This window comes from Sinocyclocheilus rhinocerous, unplaced genomic scaffold, assembly GCF_001515625.1.
Source record: "Sinocyclocheilus rhinocerous isolate Xijiao unplaced genomic scaffold, SAMN03320098_v1.1 scaffold15, whole genome shotgun sequence".
NCBI classification, from domain to species: Eukaryota; Metazoa; Chordata; class Actinopteri; order Cypriniformes; family Cyprinidae; genus Sinocyclocheilus; species Sinocyclocheilus rhinocerous.
Window position 1 is genome coordinate 596,210 of NW_015631053.1, and position 18,722 is coordinate 614,931.

Here is an 18,722-nt window from a genome sequence, read left to right on the forward strand (position 1 = left end):
CGGCCATGAAACACAAAACACACACACACACACTCATCAGACACACACGCATTTAAAAACTACAGCTACTGAATAACAATGAGAACTAGGATTTATAAATCATGACTGCAGGCTGTGTTTCATTTACTGTCATAACTGAATGTGCACTACTAGAAACATACAAAACAATGTGGTGTTACCAGGGTTATTATAGTTAACCAAAACCATAAAACTATTTTTGTTACTTGAAATAAAAATGCATTTTGAAAAATACATTTGTATATATATTTTTAATTTGAAATAGAAATCTTGTGTGTCATTATAAGTGTCTTTACTGTCACTTTAATAAAATACTTAAATAAAATAATAAAATACTTTCAATTAAATAAAACTGAAAATATATAAAAACAAATTCAGAATTTTTATAAAAATACAATAGCATTGATATATGATACTAAAGAATAAATATGATACTAAAATAACCTGCGTGTTACATAAACACTGTTCAAGCTGGATATTGTCCATGTGAGTGGGGTCAGTGAGATATACTTTTGAAAAAATTAGATGAATCATTCATCATTCATCAAGGATGCATGCTAGTGTACTATTTTACTTCTGTAATGATGTATTTGTGAGTGCTGTTATGATAATGGTTCAGTAAGTGTCTGACCTTTGGTCGTTAGTCCTCCAAAACGTTCCGGCTCGTCCTTCTTCTTATGGTGACCTCCTGATTTCGCGCTGTGATTGGCTGCTTGGATGTGGAATTTCTCAGCTCCAGGAACCTCTTTGTGCACGTGATACGACAGATTACGCAAGATACAGACGCAGTTCTCCACCGACTGCGGAAAAAACACACGAGAAACACAGGTGTAAGACTGAGAGGAAGCCTTCAAAACCAGGAGAAATGCACAAATATGATTCAAACACACTGCAGGAGAGATGCACATAGAGCATCATATAACATAAAAACAAATGTGTATTATTTTTTAAAATAATAATAATAACAATAACAATAATAATTATTATTATTTAGTTTTGCTTAAAGTTTAGTTTATAAATTATTATTATTAAAGTAAACTCAACTGGAATTAAAAAGTACATAGTAATAATAATAACAATAATAATAATATTAACCATTATTATTATATTGAATAAAATCACATAGTATAATTTTAAAATAATAATAATAATTTAGTTTTAGTTAATAATAATAATAATAATTAAAATATGAGAAATCAGATTTCATTTTAAGTGAAATATAATTAATAATAATAATAATAATAATAACAATATTGTTTATATTATTATATTAAATGAACTTACATAATAATAATAATAAATATTTAGTTTTAGTTAATAATAATAATAATGTTTATTATTATTATTTTTTTTTTAGTTTTGTTTAAATTTTAGTTTATAAATTATTATTTTTATTATTATTAAAGTAAACTCAACTGGAATTAAAAAGTAAATAGTAATAATAATAATAATAATAATAATAACAATATTGTTTATATTATTATATTAAATGAACTTACATAATAATAATAATAAATATTTAGTTTTAGTTAATAATAATAATAATGTTTATTATTATTATTTTTTTTTTAGTTTTGTTTAAATTTTAGTTTATAAATTATTATTTTTATTATTATTAAAGTAAACTCAACTGGAATTAAAAAGTAAATAGTAATAATAATAATAATAATAATAATAACAATATTGTTTATATTATTATATTAAATGAACTTACATAATAATAATAATAAATATTTAGTTTTAGTTAATAATAATAATAATGTTTATTATTATTATTTTTTTTTTAGTTTTGTTTAAATTTTAGTTTATAAATTATTATTTTTATTATTATTAAAGTAAACTCAACTGGAATTAAAAAGTAAATAGTAATAATAATAATAATAATAATAATAACAATATTGTTTATATTATTATATTAAATGAACTTACATAATAATAATAATAAATATTTAGTTTTAGTTAATAATAATAATAATGTTTATTATTATTATTTTTTTTTTAGTTTTGTTTAAATTTTAGTTTATAAATTATTATTTTTATTATTATTAAAGTAAACTCAACTGGAATTAAAAAGTAAATAGTAATAATAATAATAATAATAATAATAACAATATTGTTTATATTATTATATTAAATGAACTTACATAATAATAATAATAAATATTTAGTTTTAGTTAATAATAATAATAATGTTTATTATTATTATTTTTTTTTTAGTTTTGTTTAAATTTTAGTTTATAAATTATTATTTTTATTATTATTAAAGTAAACTCAACTGGAATTAAAAAGTAAATAGTAATAATAATAATAATAATAATAATAACAATATTGTTTATATTATTATATTAAATGAACTTACATAATAATAATAATAAATATTTAGTTTTAGTTAATAATAATAATAATGTTTATTATTATTATTTTTTTTTTAGTTTTGTTTAAATTTTAGTTTATAAATTATTATTTTTATTATTATTAAAGTAAACTCAACTGGAATTAAAAAGTAAATAGTAATAATAATAATAATAATAATAATAACAATATTGTTTATATTATTATATTAAATGAACTTACATAATAATAATAATAAATATTTAGTTTTAGTTAATAATAATAATAATGTTTATTATTATTATTTTTTTTTTAGTTTTGTTTAAATTTTAGTTTATAAATTATTATTTTTATTATTATTAAAGTAAACTCAACTGGAATTAAAAAGTAAATAGTAATAATAATAATAATAATAATAATAACAATATTGTTTATATTATTATATTAAATGAACTTACATAATAATAATAATAAATATTTAGTTTTAGTTAATAATAATAATAATGTTTATTATTATTATTTTTTTTTTAGTTTTGTTTAAATTTTAGTTTATAAATTATTATTTTTATTATTATTAAAGTAAACTCAACTGGAATTAAAAAGTAAATAGTAATAATAATAATAATAATAATAATAACAATATTGTTTATATTATTATATTAAATGAACTTACATAATAATAATAATAAATATTTAGTTTTAGTTAATAATAATAATAATGTTTATTATTATTATTTTTTTTTTAGTTTTGTTTAAATTTTAGTTTATAAATTATTATTTTTATTATTATTAAAGTAAACTCAACTGGAATTAAAAAGTAAATAGTAATAATAATAATAATAATAATAATAACAATATTGTTTATATTATTATATTAAATGAACTTACATAATAATAATAATAAATATTTAGTTTTAGTTAATAATAATAATAATGTTTATTATTATTATTTTTTTTTTAGTTTTGTTTAAATTTTAGTTTATAAATTATTATTTTTATTATTATTAAAGTAAACTCAACTGGAATTAAAAAGTAAATAGTAATAATAATAATAATAATAATAATAACAATATTGTTTATATTATTATATTAAATGAACTTACATAATAATAATAATAAATATTTAGTTTTAGTTAATAATAATAATAATGTTTATTATTATTATTTTTTTTTTAGTTTTGTTTAAATTTTAGTTTATAAATTATTATTTTTATTATTATTAAAGTAAACTCAACTGGAATTAAAAAGTAAATAGTAATAATAATAATAATAATAATAATAACAATATTGTTTATATTATTATATTAAATGAACTTACATAATAATAATAATAAATATTTAGTTTTAGTTAATAATAATAATAATGTTTATTATTATTTTATTTTTTTAGTTTTGTTTAAATTTTAGTTTATAAATTATTATTTTTATTATTATTAAAGTAAACTCAACTGGAATTAAAAAGTAAATAGTAATAATAATAATAATAATAATAATAACAATATTGTTTATATTATTATATTAAATGAACTTACATAATAATAATAATAAATATTTAGTTTTAGTTAATAATAATAATAATGTTTATTATTATTTTATTTTTTTAGTTTTGTTTAAATTTTAGTTTATAAATTATTATTTTTATTATTATTAAAGTAAACTCAACTGGAATTAAAAAGTACATAGTAATAATAATAACAATAATAATAATATTAACCATTATTATTATATTGAATAAAATCACATAGTATAATTTTAAAATAATAATAATAATTTAGTTTTAGTTAATAATAATAATAATAATTAAAATATGAGAAATCAGATTTCATTTTAAGTGAAATATAATTAATTTTTTCCCTTGTTTTTGGTGTGAAATGTGAGGTGATCAGCTCATGTGCAGGTGTGCTGTGGCCTGCATTTCTATTTAAATTCTTACTTTGTTATTTATGTCCCTCTTGGCGACAGCAGAATAGAGTGCGTGCAGCAGAGCGTCCACCAGCCCGTCACACTCACGCAGTCTCTGTCGAGCTTCAGCTCCGTCTGAACTCACGTTCCTGCAAACACACGAGCGCAACATAATCCTGCTGCAGTCTGACAGATCAGAGCAATGAAAAACCGCTTAACCCTCAGAACGCATTCAGGTTGTTTTGATCTGGAAGATATACTATTTTTTTTTTAAATGCATAGACTTAAAAAAACTTACACATTATGGCTATGATGACTTAACTATAAAATCAGAAATGCACCAAATATGCACACACACTGAGCTTCTGATGTTAAACTATTCACTTTATTATGATAAACACATTACGACGACTGCCTAGGCGGTTCTCATTAAGTTTTCCTTTCCATCTTTCACCAACTGCAGTTAAAATAAAATAAAATAAAATAAGGCATTCTAAAAAAAATAGTCTGCAAAAAGCATCTGTCCCAATCAAAATAAACAACATAAAAATGTCTGTCCAACTGTATATATTATTGACACTATTCAGACTTTAGGGGTTAAATGGATCGAAGTTGATCCGTGATCCATACTGATCATGAATTTAATGTTTTAAAATGAATACAATTTTGAATAGTAAGAGAAAAAGAATTACACTTTTAAAAATTACACTAAAACCAGTAGGTGGCAGCAAATAACAGAGAGACGAGGCAGCGCAGATCGCGTGTCTCATAAGTGGAATTTACCGAACGTGGCACTTGCGGGAGTTAACACTGTATGCAATACCCGCAACCTCACACCAAATTTCAGGCCGTGTAGATAGGCAAGCATATATACAAATCATTTAGTATCCTGTATTTTTGATCAAATAAATGCAGCCTTGATGAGCAGAAGAGACTCCTGTAAAAAACATAAAAAATCGTTCTGATCCCAAACTTTTGACCGGTAGTGTATATACTAGAAAACAAGACAAAAATACTAAGGAAATCATTTTTTGCAGTGTATTTTCTTATATAGCACATTTCTACTGCCACAAGAGCAGCCCAAAGTGCTATACAATGCATTCAAGAAGACCGAACAAAGACAGTAACAAACACAGCATCTTAAAAGAAAAAACTAATATTACGTCTCCTCCTAAATCAGACACAAACGGCATGATATAAAAGTGCTTCTTCAAAGCCGTTTTAAAAGCGAACAAAGACGGGGCAGAGCGAATGGCTAGAGGTAAGTTATTCTATAACCGAGGACCGGCTGTCGAAAAGAATAGAGTTTGAAAGTTTTAAAGATTACATTTTGAATGTTTTCAAGGCAATACAGTCTATCAGAAAAAACAGATAAAACAGATAGTAAAAATCATTACTAAGGCCTTGAAATCGATCCGATATCTAACACGTAACCATTGCAAGAATGCTAAAATTGGAGTTAATCTATCCCTCTTTCTGTGGTTCTATCCCTATTCTATGGTTCTATTCTATCTCTGTCCAATGTGGTTAAAAAAAATCAGTCAAACATTTAGATATCAAACATATTTATTCTGTGTCTCTTTTTGCAAAACATTTAATTGCCGCTGAATACCATGAACAAAAATCAGCAGGCTACATAGGCTACATAATCGATTAAGAACTGTTTGCGTGCAAAATAGAGCGGCGTGATTCTGGATACATTGAGACTTTTGAGACTTTTATAAATGGAGGTTGTAGTTCTCTCTCAATTCTGAAGAAAAAAATATAAGACGAGTAAAAATCTCATGGAATTTATAATTGGAATGATTCAATGACTCACTCAAGATTTAGTTTCATTACTGGATGAATCAGTGTTTTTGAATAAATCTCTTGAATGAATGACTCAAAGACAAATACATTTTTAAGGACATCTAAAAAAAAGATGCGCACATGAGAATTGATAGGTGGAATTTAAATTTAAATTTTACAACAAGTATCCGATTCTGGAATTGGAATTGATTTTCGATTTCCAACCCTAGTCGGGTGTGCTGTGGAAAATTATCAAAAACTTCCTTATCTCTATTATATTTCGTTATTATTATTTTAAATCAGTGCTATGCCAACGTTATGTCTGTTTGTGGGTTTTACAAATATTTAACCAATGAAAAGCATTCAAATGAGCTTGTGACTAAACCTCGTAACGCCATTGGATCCTCAAACTGTCAGTCAAACCTCATAACTCCGCTCTCGGACTTCCAGGTCGTCGGATCTCCTCAGGAGCCTCAGCAGCGCAGGAATGCCGTCCGAGTTCTTGATGGCCACCTTGCTGAAGTTGTCCCGGCCAAAGGAGATGTTCCTCAGTGCGCCGCAGGCCTTGCGGTGGACCTCGGCTTTGGGATGATCCAGGAGCCCCACCAGGACGGGGATTCCTCTGAGCTGCCGGATGTCCTGCTTGACCGTGTCGTTTTCGTAGCAGAGGTGCTGCAGATACGCGGCGGCGTTGGACTTCACCGGGTCCATGGGGTGGCTCAGCATGGAGATGACCTCCCGCAGGTTCGGATCCCGCCAGCGCGGATCCTTGCGGATGGTGTCGAGGCTCACCATGCTGGCGCGTTTCTGCGGGATGAGCGTCTGCGCACGGTACAGGTCCTGGAAACAGGGATGGACCATTAATTAAAAAAAGAATCGAAACCAAAATTCAGAACCTCTAACCCAGTGTTTCCCAACCACTGTGACAGGTTGTCGGGTGTTGCTCAATTCAAATTCTGATTCTGATTCTTATTCTTATTGATTCCCAGTTTCGATTCCAATTAGTTTAGTTTACACTGCAAAAAATTATCCTGTATTTTTGATCAAATAAATGCAGCCTTGATGAGCAGAAGAGACTCCTGTAAAAAACATAAAAAATCGTTCTGATCCCAAACTTTTGACCGGTAGTGTATATACTAGAAAACAAGACAAAAATACTAAGGAAATCATTTTTTGCAGTGTATTTTCTTATATAGCACATTTCTACTGCCACAAGAGCAGCCCAAAGTGCTATACAATGCATTCAAGAAGACCGAACAAAGACAGTAACAAACACAGCATCTTAAAAGAAAAAACTAATATTACGTCTCTCCTAAATCAGACACAAACGGCATGATATAAAAGTGCTTCTTCAAAGCCGTTTTAAAAGCGAACAAAGACGGGGCAGAGCGAATGGCTAGAGGTAAGTTATTCTATAACCGAGGACCGGCTGTCGAAAAGAATAGTTATATCAGCAATAGTTTATCAGCAGATCTTAAGCTCTTTACTGGTTTATGTAAAGTAGCAAGATCTGACAAATACGAGGGCGCGAGAACATTTAAAATTTAAAAAATCATTACTAAGGCCTTGAAATCGATCCGATATCTAACACGTAACCATTGCAAGAATGCTAAAATTGGAGTTAATCTATCCCTCTTTCTGTGGTTCTATCCCTATTCTATGGTTCTATTCTATCTCTGTCCAATGTGGTTAAAAAAAATCAGTCAAACATTTAGATATCAAACATATTTATTCTGGGTCTCTTTTTGCAAAACATTTAATTGCCGCTGAATACCATGAACAAAAATCAGCAGGCTACATAAAAACTGGACTCGATTAAGAACTGTTTGCGTGCAAAATAGAGCGGCGTGATTCTGGATACATTGAGACTTTTTTTTTTTTTATAAATGGAGGTTGTAGTTCTCTCTCAATTCTGAAGAAAAAAATATAAGACGAGTAAAAATCTCATGGAATTTATAATTGGAATGATTCAATGACTCACTCAAGATTTAGTTTCATTACTGGATGAATCAGTGTTTTTGAATAAATCTCTTGAATGAATGACTCAAAGACAAATACATTTTTAAGGACATCTAAAAAAAAGATGCGCACATGAGAATTGATAGGTGGAATTTAAATTTAAATTTTACAACAAGTATCCGATTCTGGAATTGGAATTGATTTTCGATTTCCAACCCTAGTCGGGTGTGCTGTGGAAAATTATCAAAAACTTCCTTATCTCTATTATATTTCGTTATTATTATTTTAAATCAGTGCTATGCCAACGTTATGTCTGTTTGTGGGTTTTACAAATATTTAACCAATGAAAAGCATTCAAATGAGCTTGTGACTAAACCTCGTAACGCCATTGGATCCTCAAACTGTCAGTCAAACCTCATAACTCCGCCCCGCCTCCATTCAGAATAAAGCGCCGCGACGCGCAGTTTGAAGACAGACGTCTACTTCTTCACAATGAAAGGGTAAATAAAGAACTGATGTTTGAATAAGAGCAGCGTTTTCTTTACTCACTTTAAACGCTGTCTATAAAGGCACATTTTTTGTGTTTAAAGAGCAGAGAAGAGTCTTAGCATTGGCTGTCTAGTTGTAGCCAATACAATTTTGTACGTTTTAAATATCCTGTGCATAGTGGTTCATCGTTTATATCGTGAGATTTTGGCCAAATGTATTAAACAACAAGAGAAACTGAGCTCCCATATAGCTACAATAAACTTATAACCTGCAAACTGATGAAAACGTAATGCGATTACAGATGCTATCTATCTATCTTTTTTAATGCTTAGTGGTGTGCCGTGGGATTTTTTTACATATCAAAACTGTGCCGCGGCAGAAAAAAGGTTGGGATACACTGCTCTAACCGACGTAATTTTCCCATGTTGGTTATTTCGTTTTTTTAATTAAAAACATACTGTACTTAAAATACTTAAGTAATACATACTTAAAAACATAAAAACAGACCTTTATTACTTTTTATTGTTTTTAAATATGTCTAGTTCTTATTATTTTTTATTTCAGTTTTATTTATTTTAGTACATCAAATAAAACTAAATTAAAGTGAGAAATGTTGCCGTGTCAACAAGCTGAAATAAAGTAAGTTAAAAAATTTTATGTTTTGCTTGATTTCAGTTAACATTTATTTATTTATTTTATTTCCAGTCACAAAAATGTTTTTATGGATTTAGTTTTAGTTACAGTCTTAGTTATTTTGTTTGCAAGAGATGCTGGTTATTTTCTACTTTCGACATGGTAATATTCATTTACTGTATTTTGTTTGCAAAAAATGAAAGATAAGAAATGCACTCTTTCATTAGAAAAAAATATCCCACCTTTAATAGTTAGGTTTGTACAATACAGTACAAACCTTTATTGAACGAGGGCAAAATTTATAAAAATAAAATAAAATAAAATAAAATAAAATAAAATTAATTAAAATAAAATAAAATAAAATAAGATAAAATGGGATCAAATAAAATAAAATAAAAAATCGTTCAATAATCGTAATCAAGGTAAAGTGTTCAATTAATGGAGGTTATGATTTTAGGTCATATCACCCAGCTCTACCTGTAAATATGTGTGGGTGGTCAGGTCCAGCGCGGGCCTCATGTGATGCACTGTGTCCGGCTCCGGTTTGGAAGCGGCGCGGGCGAAACCCTCGCGGTGGAGCGGCAGAGTGTAGCAGTTCTCCGGTAAGAAGGTCCGGCCGGGAAAGAAGGGTAATCCGTGCAGCAACGTGACGGCCTGAGCGTTCAGCGTGCCGTACAGAGACGGCGGATCCGTGGGAATCTCGTTGGGAGGGTCAGAGGTCACGCCGGGGTCGGGGTGAGGAGGTCGAGCCGTGTGTGTATCGTCCTTCTCGCCGGAGGAGTCGGGAGGCGGCGCTTGATCCGGACACTGAACATCCGGATGCGGTGTCTGGGATTCTTCCAACCCTTCAGATGAAGCTTCCTACAGAGAAAAATAAAAAAATATAAACACGATTTGAGGAATCATTCATGTCTGGATTTGACACTTCCCAGCAAAAAAAAATCATTTTTTTTCCCCCATTACAAATCAAGTGTTATTTTAGTATTGTTCAGATCATATTATTATTTTTTATTATTTTTTAATTCATTTAATTTTGTATTAATTTTTATATAATTTTTTTTTTATTTTAATTCATTTTTTATATAGTTTTATTCATTTTTATTTCAGTTTTAGTTAGTTTAGTGCATCTTAATGAACAACTTAATGAAATGAATGACAAGCTAAATAAAAATTAGAAATGTTGCCTTGTCAACTTGCTGAAACAAGAACAAAAGTTCAAGCTCTTTTATATTTTACTTGATCAGTGTTATTTTAGTATCACTGAGATAATATAGTTTTGGTTAATATTTTGAACGCTTTTATATATTTTTTGCTTTCATGTTAATTTTAGTTACAGTTTTAGTCATTTTGTTGTGTGCTTTTGTCTATATTATTAGTTATTAGTTATTTTAGTACATTAGGATAAACTAAATGAGCATGTTAAATGTTGTAAATAAAACACATTTAATTTTTCTGTTATTTTATTTCTGTTAACATTCATTTCAACTAATGAAAATGTTTTGTATGTTATCAGTGAGCTCTAATAACGCTGTTAACTGAAGCCGGATCACTGCTTTCCACAGAACGTGAAGCTGGAGCTGATGCCTGCGTGTGATGATATCCAGCACAAACTCATGAGGCACGTACCGTTGTTGGCACCGAGCATGTCGATCATGCGTCCCGGAGTGCACACGACAAGTGTTATTTTAGTATTGTTCAGATCATATTATTATTTTTTATTATTTTTTAATTCATTTAATTTTGTATTAATTTTTATATAATTTTTTTTTTATTTTAATTCATTTTTTATATAGTTTTATTCATTTTTATTTCAGTTTTAGTTAGTTTAGTGCATCTTAATGAACAACTTAATGAAATGAATGACAAGCTAAATAAAAATTAGAAATGTTGCCTTGTCAACTTGCTGAAACAAGAACAAAAGTTCAAGCTCTTTTATATTTTACTTGATCAGTGTTATTTTAGTATCACTGAGATAATATAGTTTTGGTTAATATTTTGAACGCTTTTATATATTTTTTGCTTTCATGTTAATTTTAGTTAAAGTTTTAGTAATTTTGTAGCTTTTGTCATATTTCTTAGTTTTAGTTTTATCTATATATTTATTATTTTTTATTTCAGTTTTAGTTATTTTAGTACATCAGGTTAGACTTAATGAAAATGAGAAATGAGTCCTTGGCAACAAGCTGAAATAAAATAAGTTTAAGTTTTTATTATTTTACTTCATTTCTGTTAAAGTTTATTTTATATAAAGTAAAATTTGTATGGTTTTAATTTTAGTCAACTATAATAACCCTCTTACAAATATCTAAAAATTCTTAAATAAATATACATTTACTTATTGACTATTTTAACACATAAAGTCTTGTTTTCTGAAAGATTATCAAAATTAATAATTAAAACCTACTTTTTATCAGAAGAAAAAAATCTACAATGAATCATTAGTCATAAATTATAAATGATTTGTTTATAAAAAGAATCTGTTGAAGTAATTATTTTATTGTTCTGTATCAAATGTATCAAAAATGTATCAAGTGGGTTTATGCTTAAAACAAGAAAAAATACCTGTCAGTGGGGCCAGAAAATATTCATATTTTCCCTTCGAATTAAGTTTATTAAAACCTACTTTTTATCAGAAGAAAAAATCTACAATGAATCATTAGTCATAAATTATAAATGATTTGTTTATAAAAAGAATCTGTTAAAGTAATTATTTTATTGTTCTGTATCAAATGTATCAAAAATGTATCAAGTGGGTTTATGCTTAAAACAAGAAAAAATACCTGTCAGTGGGGCCAGAAAATATTCATATTTTCCCTTCGAATTAAGTTTGTATTTCTTACTGCACTGACATATACTTTTTCAAGTTTTGAGCATAAACTCACTTAATTTTGGTAGATTTAAAAAAAAAAAAAAGACTTCTTATAGACCAAATAGTCCCCAGTAAATGTATCTTGATTTAAAAATGTTTAAATATTTGTACTGAATAAGACAGAGGAAGACATTAATTTGTTTGCAGTTTTGATGGTTTGATCAGCGAGTTACTCGTTAAACGCCACTAATGACCCGCCAGATTAATAACAACACATCGATCTGAACACATTCACAGCGTGAATGAAGATGATATTTTCTCACCTGAGAATCTGGATTCTATCAAATCTGATTTAATTTGTGTCTTACTGAGCTGTATAAATGACTGCGGGGCAGTTTTGATGAAACGGACTGAATTAAATTTAACCCTTCACCACTACACACTGCAAAAAAATTATTCTCTTACTTAGTATTTTTGTCTTGTTTTCTAGTATAAATGTGTCCCTGCAGCACAAAAGCAGTGTTAAGTCGCTGGGGTATATTTGTAGCAATAGCTAACAATACATTGTATGGGTCAAAATTATACATTTCTCTTTTATGCCAAAAATCATTAGGATATTAAGTAAAGATCATGTTCCATGAAGATATTTTGTAAATGTCCTACCGTAAATATATCAAAACTTAATGTTTGATTAGTAATATGCATTGCTAAAAACTTCATTTGGACAACTTTAAAGATGATTTTCTCAATATTTAGATTTTTTTGCACCCTCAGATTCCAGATTTTCAAATAGTTGTATCTCAGCCAAATATTGTCCGATCATAACAAACCATACATCAATGGAAATATTATTTATTCAGCTTTCAGATGATGTATAAATCTCAATTTCGAAAAATTGACACTTATAACTGGTTTTGTGCTTCATGGACACAAATATCTAAAATTTCTTGAATCAGGATTACTGTACAAGTAAAATTACTTAATATATTATGTCTTGTCGATATTATGTCGAAATGTTGCTAGTTTTTCCTTAAAACAAGCAAAAATATCAGCCAATGGGGCAAGAAAAATAATCTTGTTTAGCCTTTGAATTAAGATGATTTTTCTTGCCCCATTGGCAGATATTTTTGCTTGTTTTAAGGAAAAACTAACACAATTTTAATATTTTTTTTAGAAAGCAAGACTTAATATATTAAGTCATTTTAGTTGTCAAGTAAATGCATCTTGATTCAAGAATGTTTAGATATTTATACTAGAAAACAAGACAAAAATACTAAGTAAGTTTTGCAGTGCAATACTGAAACAAGATTATTCATATTCTTTAATACTGGCTTCTCCATTGAAAAGCATGAAAATGCAAAATTATATTTAGTTTTTTTTAGATGATGATATAAAGAAAGCGTTTGATCTGCAATATTCACCTTCAGGAGGTTGGGCACGACTTGTTCATTGGAGCTGCTGTTGGATTTGCTGTCAGGACTGGACGATTTCTCCGTCCCAAAGCCTGAACTCTCAGTCTGCAAAACATCAGAGAAATGGCTCAGCGTGAGCTCGTTAACACCTCATCATTAGCCTGCCGTTTTAGGCTTGTAAACAATATCTACTTTTTATCAGGAGAACAAAAACATCCGAAATGAATCATTTAGTCATGCATTATAAATAATTTGTTTATAAAAAGAACCTGTTAAAATAATTATTTTTTGGCTCGCAAATTCTAGTCAAACTATGAATATTTAAATCCTTTTTTTATTAATTTATTGCACTGCCTAATGAAACCGGTTATTAAGCAAATTCTTGTTTAATATAAGCAGACAGATGTTCTTCCTCAGTATTTCTCTCTTGTTTTTCAGTACAAATATCTAAACATTCTTAAATTAAGATACAGTTACTTGAGAAGCAAAGTGACTTTAGGTATTAAGTCTTGATTTCTGAAAAATGCATCATAAACGACTTTATGCTTAAAACAACAACACATATCTGTCAATGGAGTCAGAAAAGAATCACTTTCTTTTTGGATTGTTTTGTTTTCTGACCTCACTGATGGTTATTTGTTCTTATTTTAGGCATAAACTCACTTCATTTTGGTAGAATTTTCTGAAAACAAGATCTAATGCATTTACATTTACGCCTCAAGTAAATGTCTCTTTTTGACCCGGAAGATGAAACCGGTTATTAAGCAAATTCTTGTTTAATATAAGCAGACAGATGTTCTTCCTCAGTATTTCTCTCTTGTTTTTCAGTACAAATATCTAAACATTCTTAAATTAAGATACAGTTACTTGAGAAGCAAAGTGACTTTAGGTATTAAGTCTTGATTTCTGAAAAATGCATCATAAATGAGTTTATGCTTAAAACAACAACACATATCTGTCAATGGAGTCAGAAAAGAATCACTTTCTCTTTGGATTGTTTTGTTTTCTGACCTCACTGATGGTTATTTGTTCTTATTTTAGGCATAAACTCACTTCATTTTGGTAGAATTTTCTGAAAACAAGATCTAATGCATTTACATTTACGCCTCAAGTAAATGTCTCTTTTTGACCCGGAAGAGAAATAAAAAAACTCTTTAAAAAATTAGTTTTTAGTAAGGCAAGGAAACTTTGCAAAGGCTTTGAGACCCTCAAAATACACATCATTTATTTTTTTCCCAGATTTTTTACAATTATTTTTAAGAGATGTAATCATGTTTCATGATCAGGTCATTTATGGAGTACCATTAGTGTCAAAAATACGTAAAATGTAAAATTATCTAAATTAGTGTCAAAAACTTTAATAAAAAATATATTTAGCCTTTTTGCACATATCTCACACATTTTGGGTTCTGCGTTTTGCATAAATATGTACATCTATCGATGAACCACTGCAGCATGAAAAATTTATCTTTTTTTTTTTTTTACCTGAAAGTCAAAGTTTATGGAAGTAACACATTTATTTTGTTTGAAAACTTTTCAGAGTCATATTTATGTTGTTTTGTTAGAAATAAATATGCAGGTTTCATAAACTCAGATTGTTTTTGAGCAATCATGAGTTAAATTAAATTTCATTCATTCCAATAGGGTTAATACTGGTAATTATCAGATTTTATAAATTTCATAGCATTACATATTAAAATAAAATTTCTCAGCAATATTGAAAAAAATGTATACATATTTTGCTTCATAGTTTTTTGTTGTTGTTGGTGTGCTTCATGTGTATGTGTCTCAGTTTTTTAATAATCAAAAAGGGATAAATGCACTACAAAGATGTTGATAACATGGTAAGTTTTTTCACATTCACTCAGTAATGAGAAGTTGCTGATCAGATACAATATGGTTTTAATTGAGAACTATTAAGCTATGACTGTTTAATAAAATAACAATTCTTCAGGTTCAAACGGACCTGGAATGAGAAAATCATATGTGGACTTTGAATGCATTATGAGGGTTAGGAATATTTAGATATTTCTAATGGAAAAAGTCAAAATACTGATGAAGAACATTGCATTTCCTCAGTTGGCATCTGTCTGCTTATATTAACAAGCATTTGCTTAATGCAATAAATGAATAAAAAAGGATTTAAATATTCATAGTTTGGCTTGAGTCTGAGAACAATGAAATCATTATTTTAGCAGGTTCTTTATATAAATGAATCATTTATAAGTCATGATCAGAAATCATGTTCTGCAGCGTTCCTACATGAGTTTCTGTGTGATTTGAGCTTGCGGGGTTGGACGCGTCTGAGGATGGGGTTTCTGCCGTCTCGTCCGTCTGCTCTTTGGTGTCTTGAGCTGAAGGTTCCTCCAGATCCGGCTTCTTTTGGACCAAAGGGAAGAACATGAACAGGAGACGTTAACACGAGATCACGCAGGTCAAGCACAACTTCACTGATTCACGTTTCTCAAACCGAACGTCTCCACATTAAAGATTAAGAGATGATGGAAAGCCCTTTGGTGTAAAAACACGCTTAAGAAAAGCAAGCAGAACTTCCTCCAGAGCAGCGGTGAATTATACATGAGCGCAGCTTCATAAACACAACACACACTTCAAGAGACGACTTGCACACTTCAGGAAAAACATCTGCACTGTATCTGCTAACAAGAACGAGAAATAACTCGATACGGATCGGACGTGACCACACAAACATCTACAACACAACTGCCTTCATTCAATCTTATTTAACAATCATTTCTTACGATAAATGACACTTGCTTTTATTTAATTGATCTAATGCAATGCAATTCACACACGCATGAACTGAATTGATCTGAATAATGACACTGTTATCTTCTGTAGAGCTGCTTATAGATAAAAAATTTAATTTTTTTCATAATTGGTGAATTTCACACACTTATTGAACTGAATCAACACTAACTTGATTCAGTTGAATCAACTGAATTGTTTGCATCATCGATTCTGTTATTGTCCGGTTTATTTTTGTGAACTACTTTGCAATAATATATGTAGCGCTGTTAAAATAAAAATAAAAAGGTTCAGGATTGCACTGCATCATGCTAATTTCTTCCTTTAAAAAAGGCCAGGAAAGTGATTCGCTTTACAGTTATTGAAATGAACTGAATCAACACTGAACTGAAATGAGCTGAATAATGATATTGTCTTTTCAGCGTTGCTTTACAGCAGAATCTTAATTAGTCTCATATCTGCTGAAGTTTGCATCATTGATGCAATCAATTTCAGCTATAAGCAGCTCTGCAGAAGACAACAGAGTCATTATTCAGCTCAATTCAGTTCATGCATGTGTGAATGTCAATGCATTAGATGACAAAGCAAAGCTAGTGACATTTATTGTAAGGAAGTTGCACAAACACACTCTGGTTTTTACAAAGACATCTGAAGACGAAAGTTGAATCAACTGACTTTTTTGCATCATTGATTCTGTTATTTATTTATTAACAGCCTGTTTTAAAAAAAGTGCTGTAAAAAATGTGCATTTACTTTATATGCATTTGTTTTTGGGTCCTATAACTCAACAGTTATCATTCAATCTAAAAGGATTCAGGTTTGCATTGCATAATGATCATTTCTTTTTTGAAAAAGCCAGGAAAGTGTGTTTGTGCATATGTCCTTATAATAAATCACACTTAAATATGCAATATCAATATCCAGAGATGTTTGGGTCACTGTAACTCAACAGGTTTCATTCAATCTGAAACGAATATGCACTGCATAATAATCAGTCCTTCTAATGAGCCAAATGTGAGTGTGTTGTTTCATGCAAACATGTAGAGTTCAGCATTATTCCCAGTGTTTCCATCAGTCAGAATAATCACTGGATCTCCATCATTAAGCAATCTTTTTATATAAAGTTTTTTATATAGTGTGTTGATATTGTTGCTATGCAGTTGCTAAGGTGTTCTGAGTGGTTGTTGGTGTGTTGCAAATGCTTACTAATATAATAGTGAAGCTTGACTTGGAAAATGTCACTAGAAATGGGGAAAATGGATTTCGACTCGTTTGGCTCTTATGAAACTTAATTTATTATAGTAACCGTAGTTCAACTATAGTATATGTAGAAAAACGCAGTAACCACAAATGTACTATTATTTTAACTATATCTGGGTAACACTTTATTTTAAGGTGTCCTTGTTACACGTTACATTAATTGTTATTATACTATTATAATAATAATTAATTATGCACTATTGCATGCAAGTAACCCTAAGCCAAACCCTAATAACCCTAACCATATCGTAAGTACATGTAGTTAATTAATATTACTCAGTACTTAAATGCATAATTAAACTGTAACAATGACACCTTAAAATAAAGTGAAATTTGTAGTAAAGGGAATAATAATAGTAATAATAATAATCAATTTGGCAAAATAAATCACGGATAGTACAGTTTTGCTTATGCAACAACACTAGTTTTTGTCCTGTAGAGAATACAAGTGGTGTTTACCTGTGAAAACAGTGTTGATACTGTTGCTATTTGGCCCTTATGAAACAATCAATTTACTATAGTACCCATAGTTCAACTATAGTACAGTATATGCACAGTATAACCACAAATTTACCATGGTTGACATTATTTGAACTATAAAATTTGGGAATAATAATCATACATTTGGCAAAAATAATCATAAATTTGGTAAAATGCACTTATGTAACACCATAGTTAGTTTTCACAAGGGAGATATGAGCAAAAATACACGAGTAAGTAATCCGAATGAGAACGAAATAAATGCAAATCTGATTAAAACACTGTAAATGACTATAAAATCTGTTTATGAAAAATATGCACGTAAGGAAAGTCGTTTCAGAGGTGGAGCAGGTGATGAAAGACTATGATGCACTGATGAATGAGCCACAATAAGAACACGAATTAAGCAAATAGGGTCGATTCATGTTTTTCAATGCTGAGTTCCCAGCTCACTATGCACCAGATGCTTTTACGCGGTTTGTAGCCCACTACGTCATGTGGCCCATCCATCCATCCATCATCCATGTCATGCACATCAGCTCAGTGCCAGTGAGTGGCTCAAGGGCAGCGGATCCGCTGTCACAAGCCCAAGTAGGACACATGAATCACGGAGCGCCGCGCAGCTGCGTGTTTTTGGTAGTTGCGCCGCATCCAGCGCGGCATCAGAGTTTAAATCTCACTGTCAGACGCGCAAGAAGACAGAACCCCTGCGGTATAAGCGCTAGCGCACGCATGCCGCATCAATCCTCTGTATTTACATGCGATCGCGCCACACGTGTGAAGCTGCAAAGCAAACAGATCCAGAGCAGGCGAGGCGATGCCCACCCAGCCCTGGCATCCACTGCTGCTGCAGACGCACAAGAATCACCGCGCTG

At 29.5% G+C, this 18,722-nt stretch overlaps 1 protein-coding gene across 1 annotated transcript in view; it reads right to left on the reverse strand.

Moving 5' to 3' along the window:
- arvcfa (ARVCF delta catenin family member a) overlaps positions 1-18,722 on the reverse strand; it is a 36,046-nt gene that overhangs the window by 14,817 nt on the left and 2,507 nt on the right. The window contains exons 2-7 of the mRNA XM_016554075.1: positions 15,604-15,720; positions 13,351-13,446; positions 9,598-9,981; positions 6,471-6,879; positions 4,283-4,437; positions 650-818 (exon numbers count right to left, since the gene is read on the reverse strand). Coding sequence (XP_016409561.1) covers positions 650-818; positions 4,283-4,437; positions 6,471-6,879; positions 9,598-9,981; positions 13,351-13,446; positions 15,604-15,720 — 1,330 coding nt within the window. The remainder of the gene's footprint in view (positions 1-649; positions 819-4,282; positions 4,438-6,470; positions 6,880-9,597; positions 9,982-13,350; positions 13,447-15,603; positions 15,721-18,722) is intronic.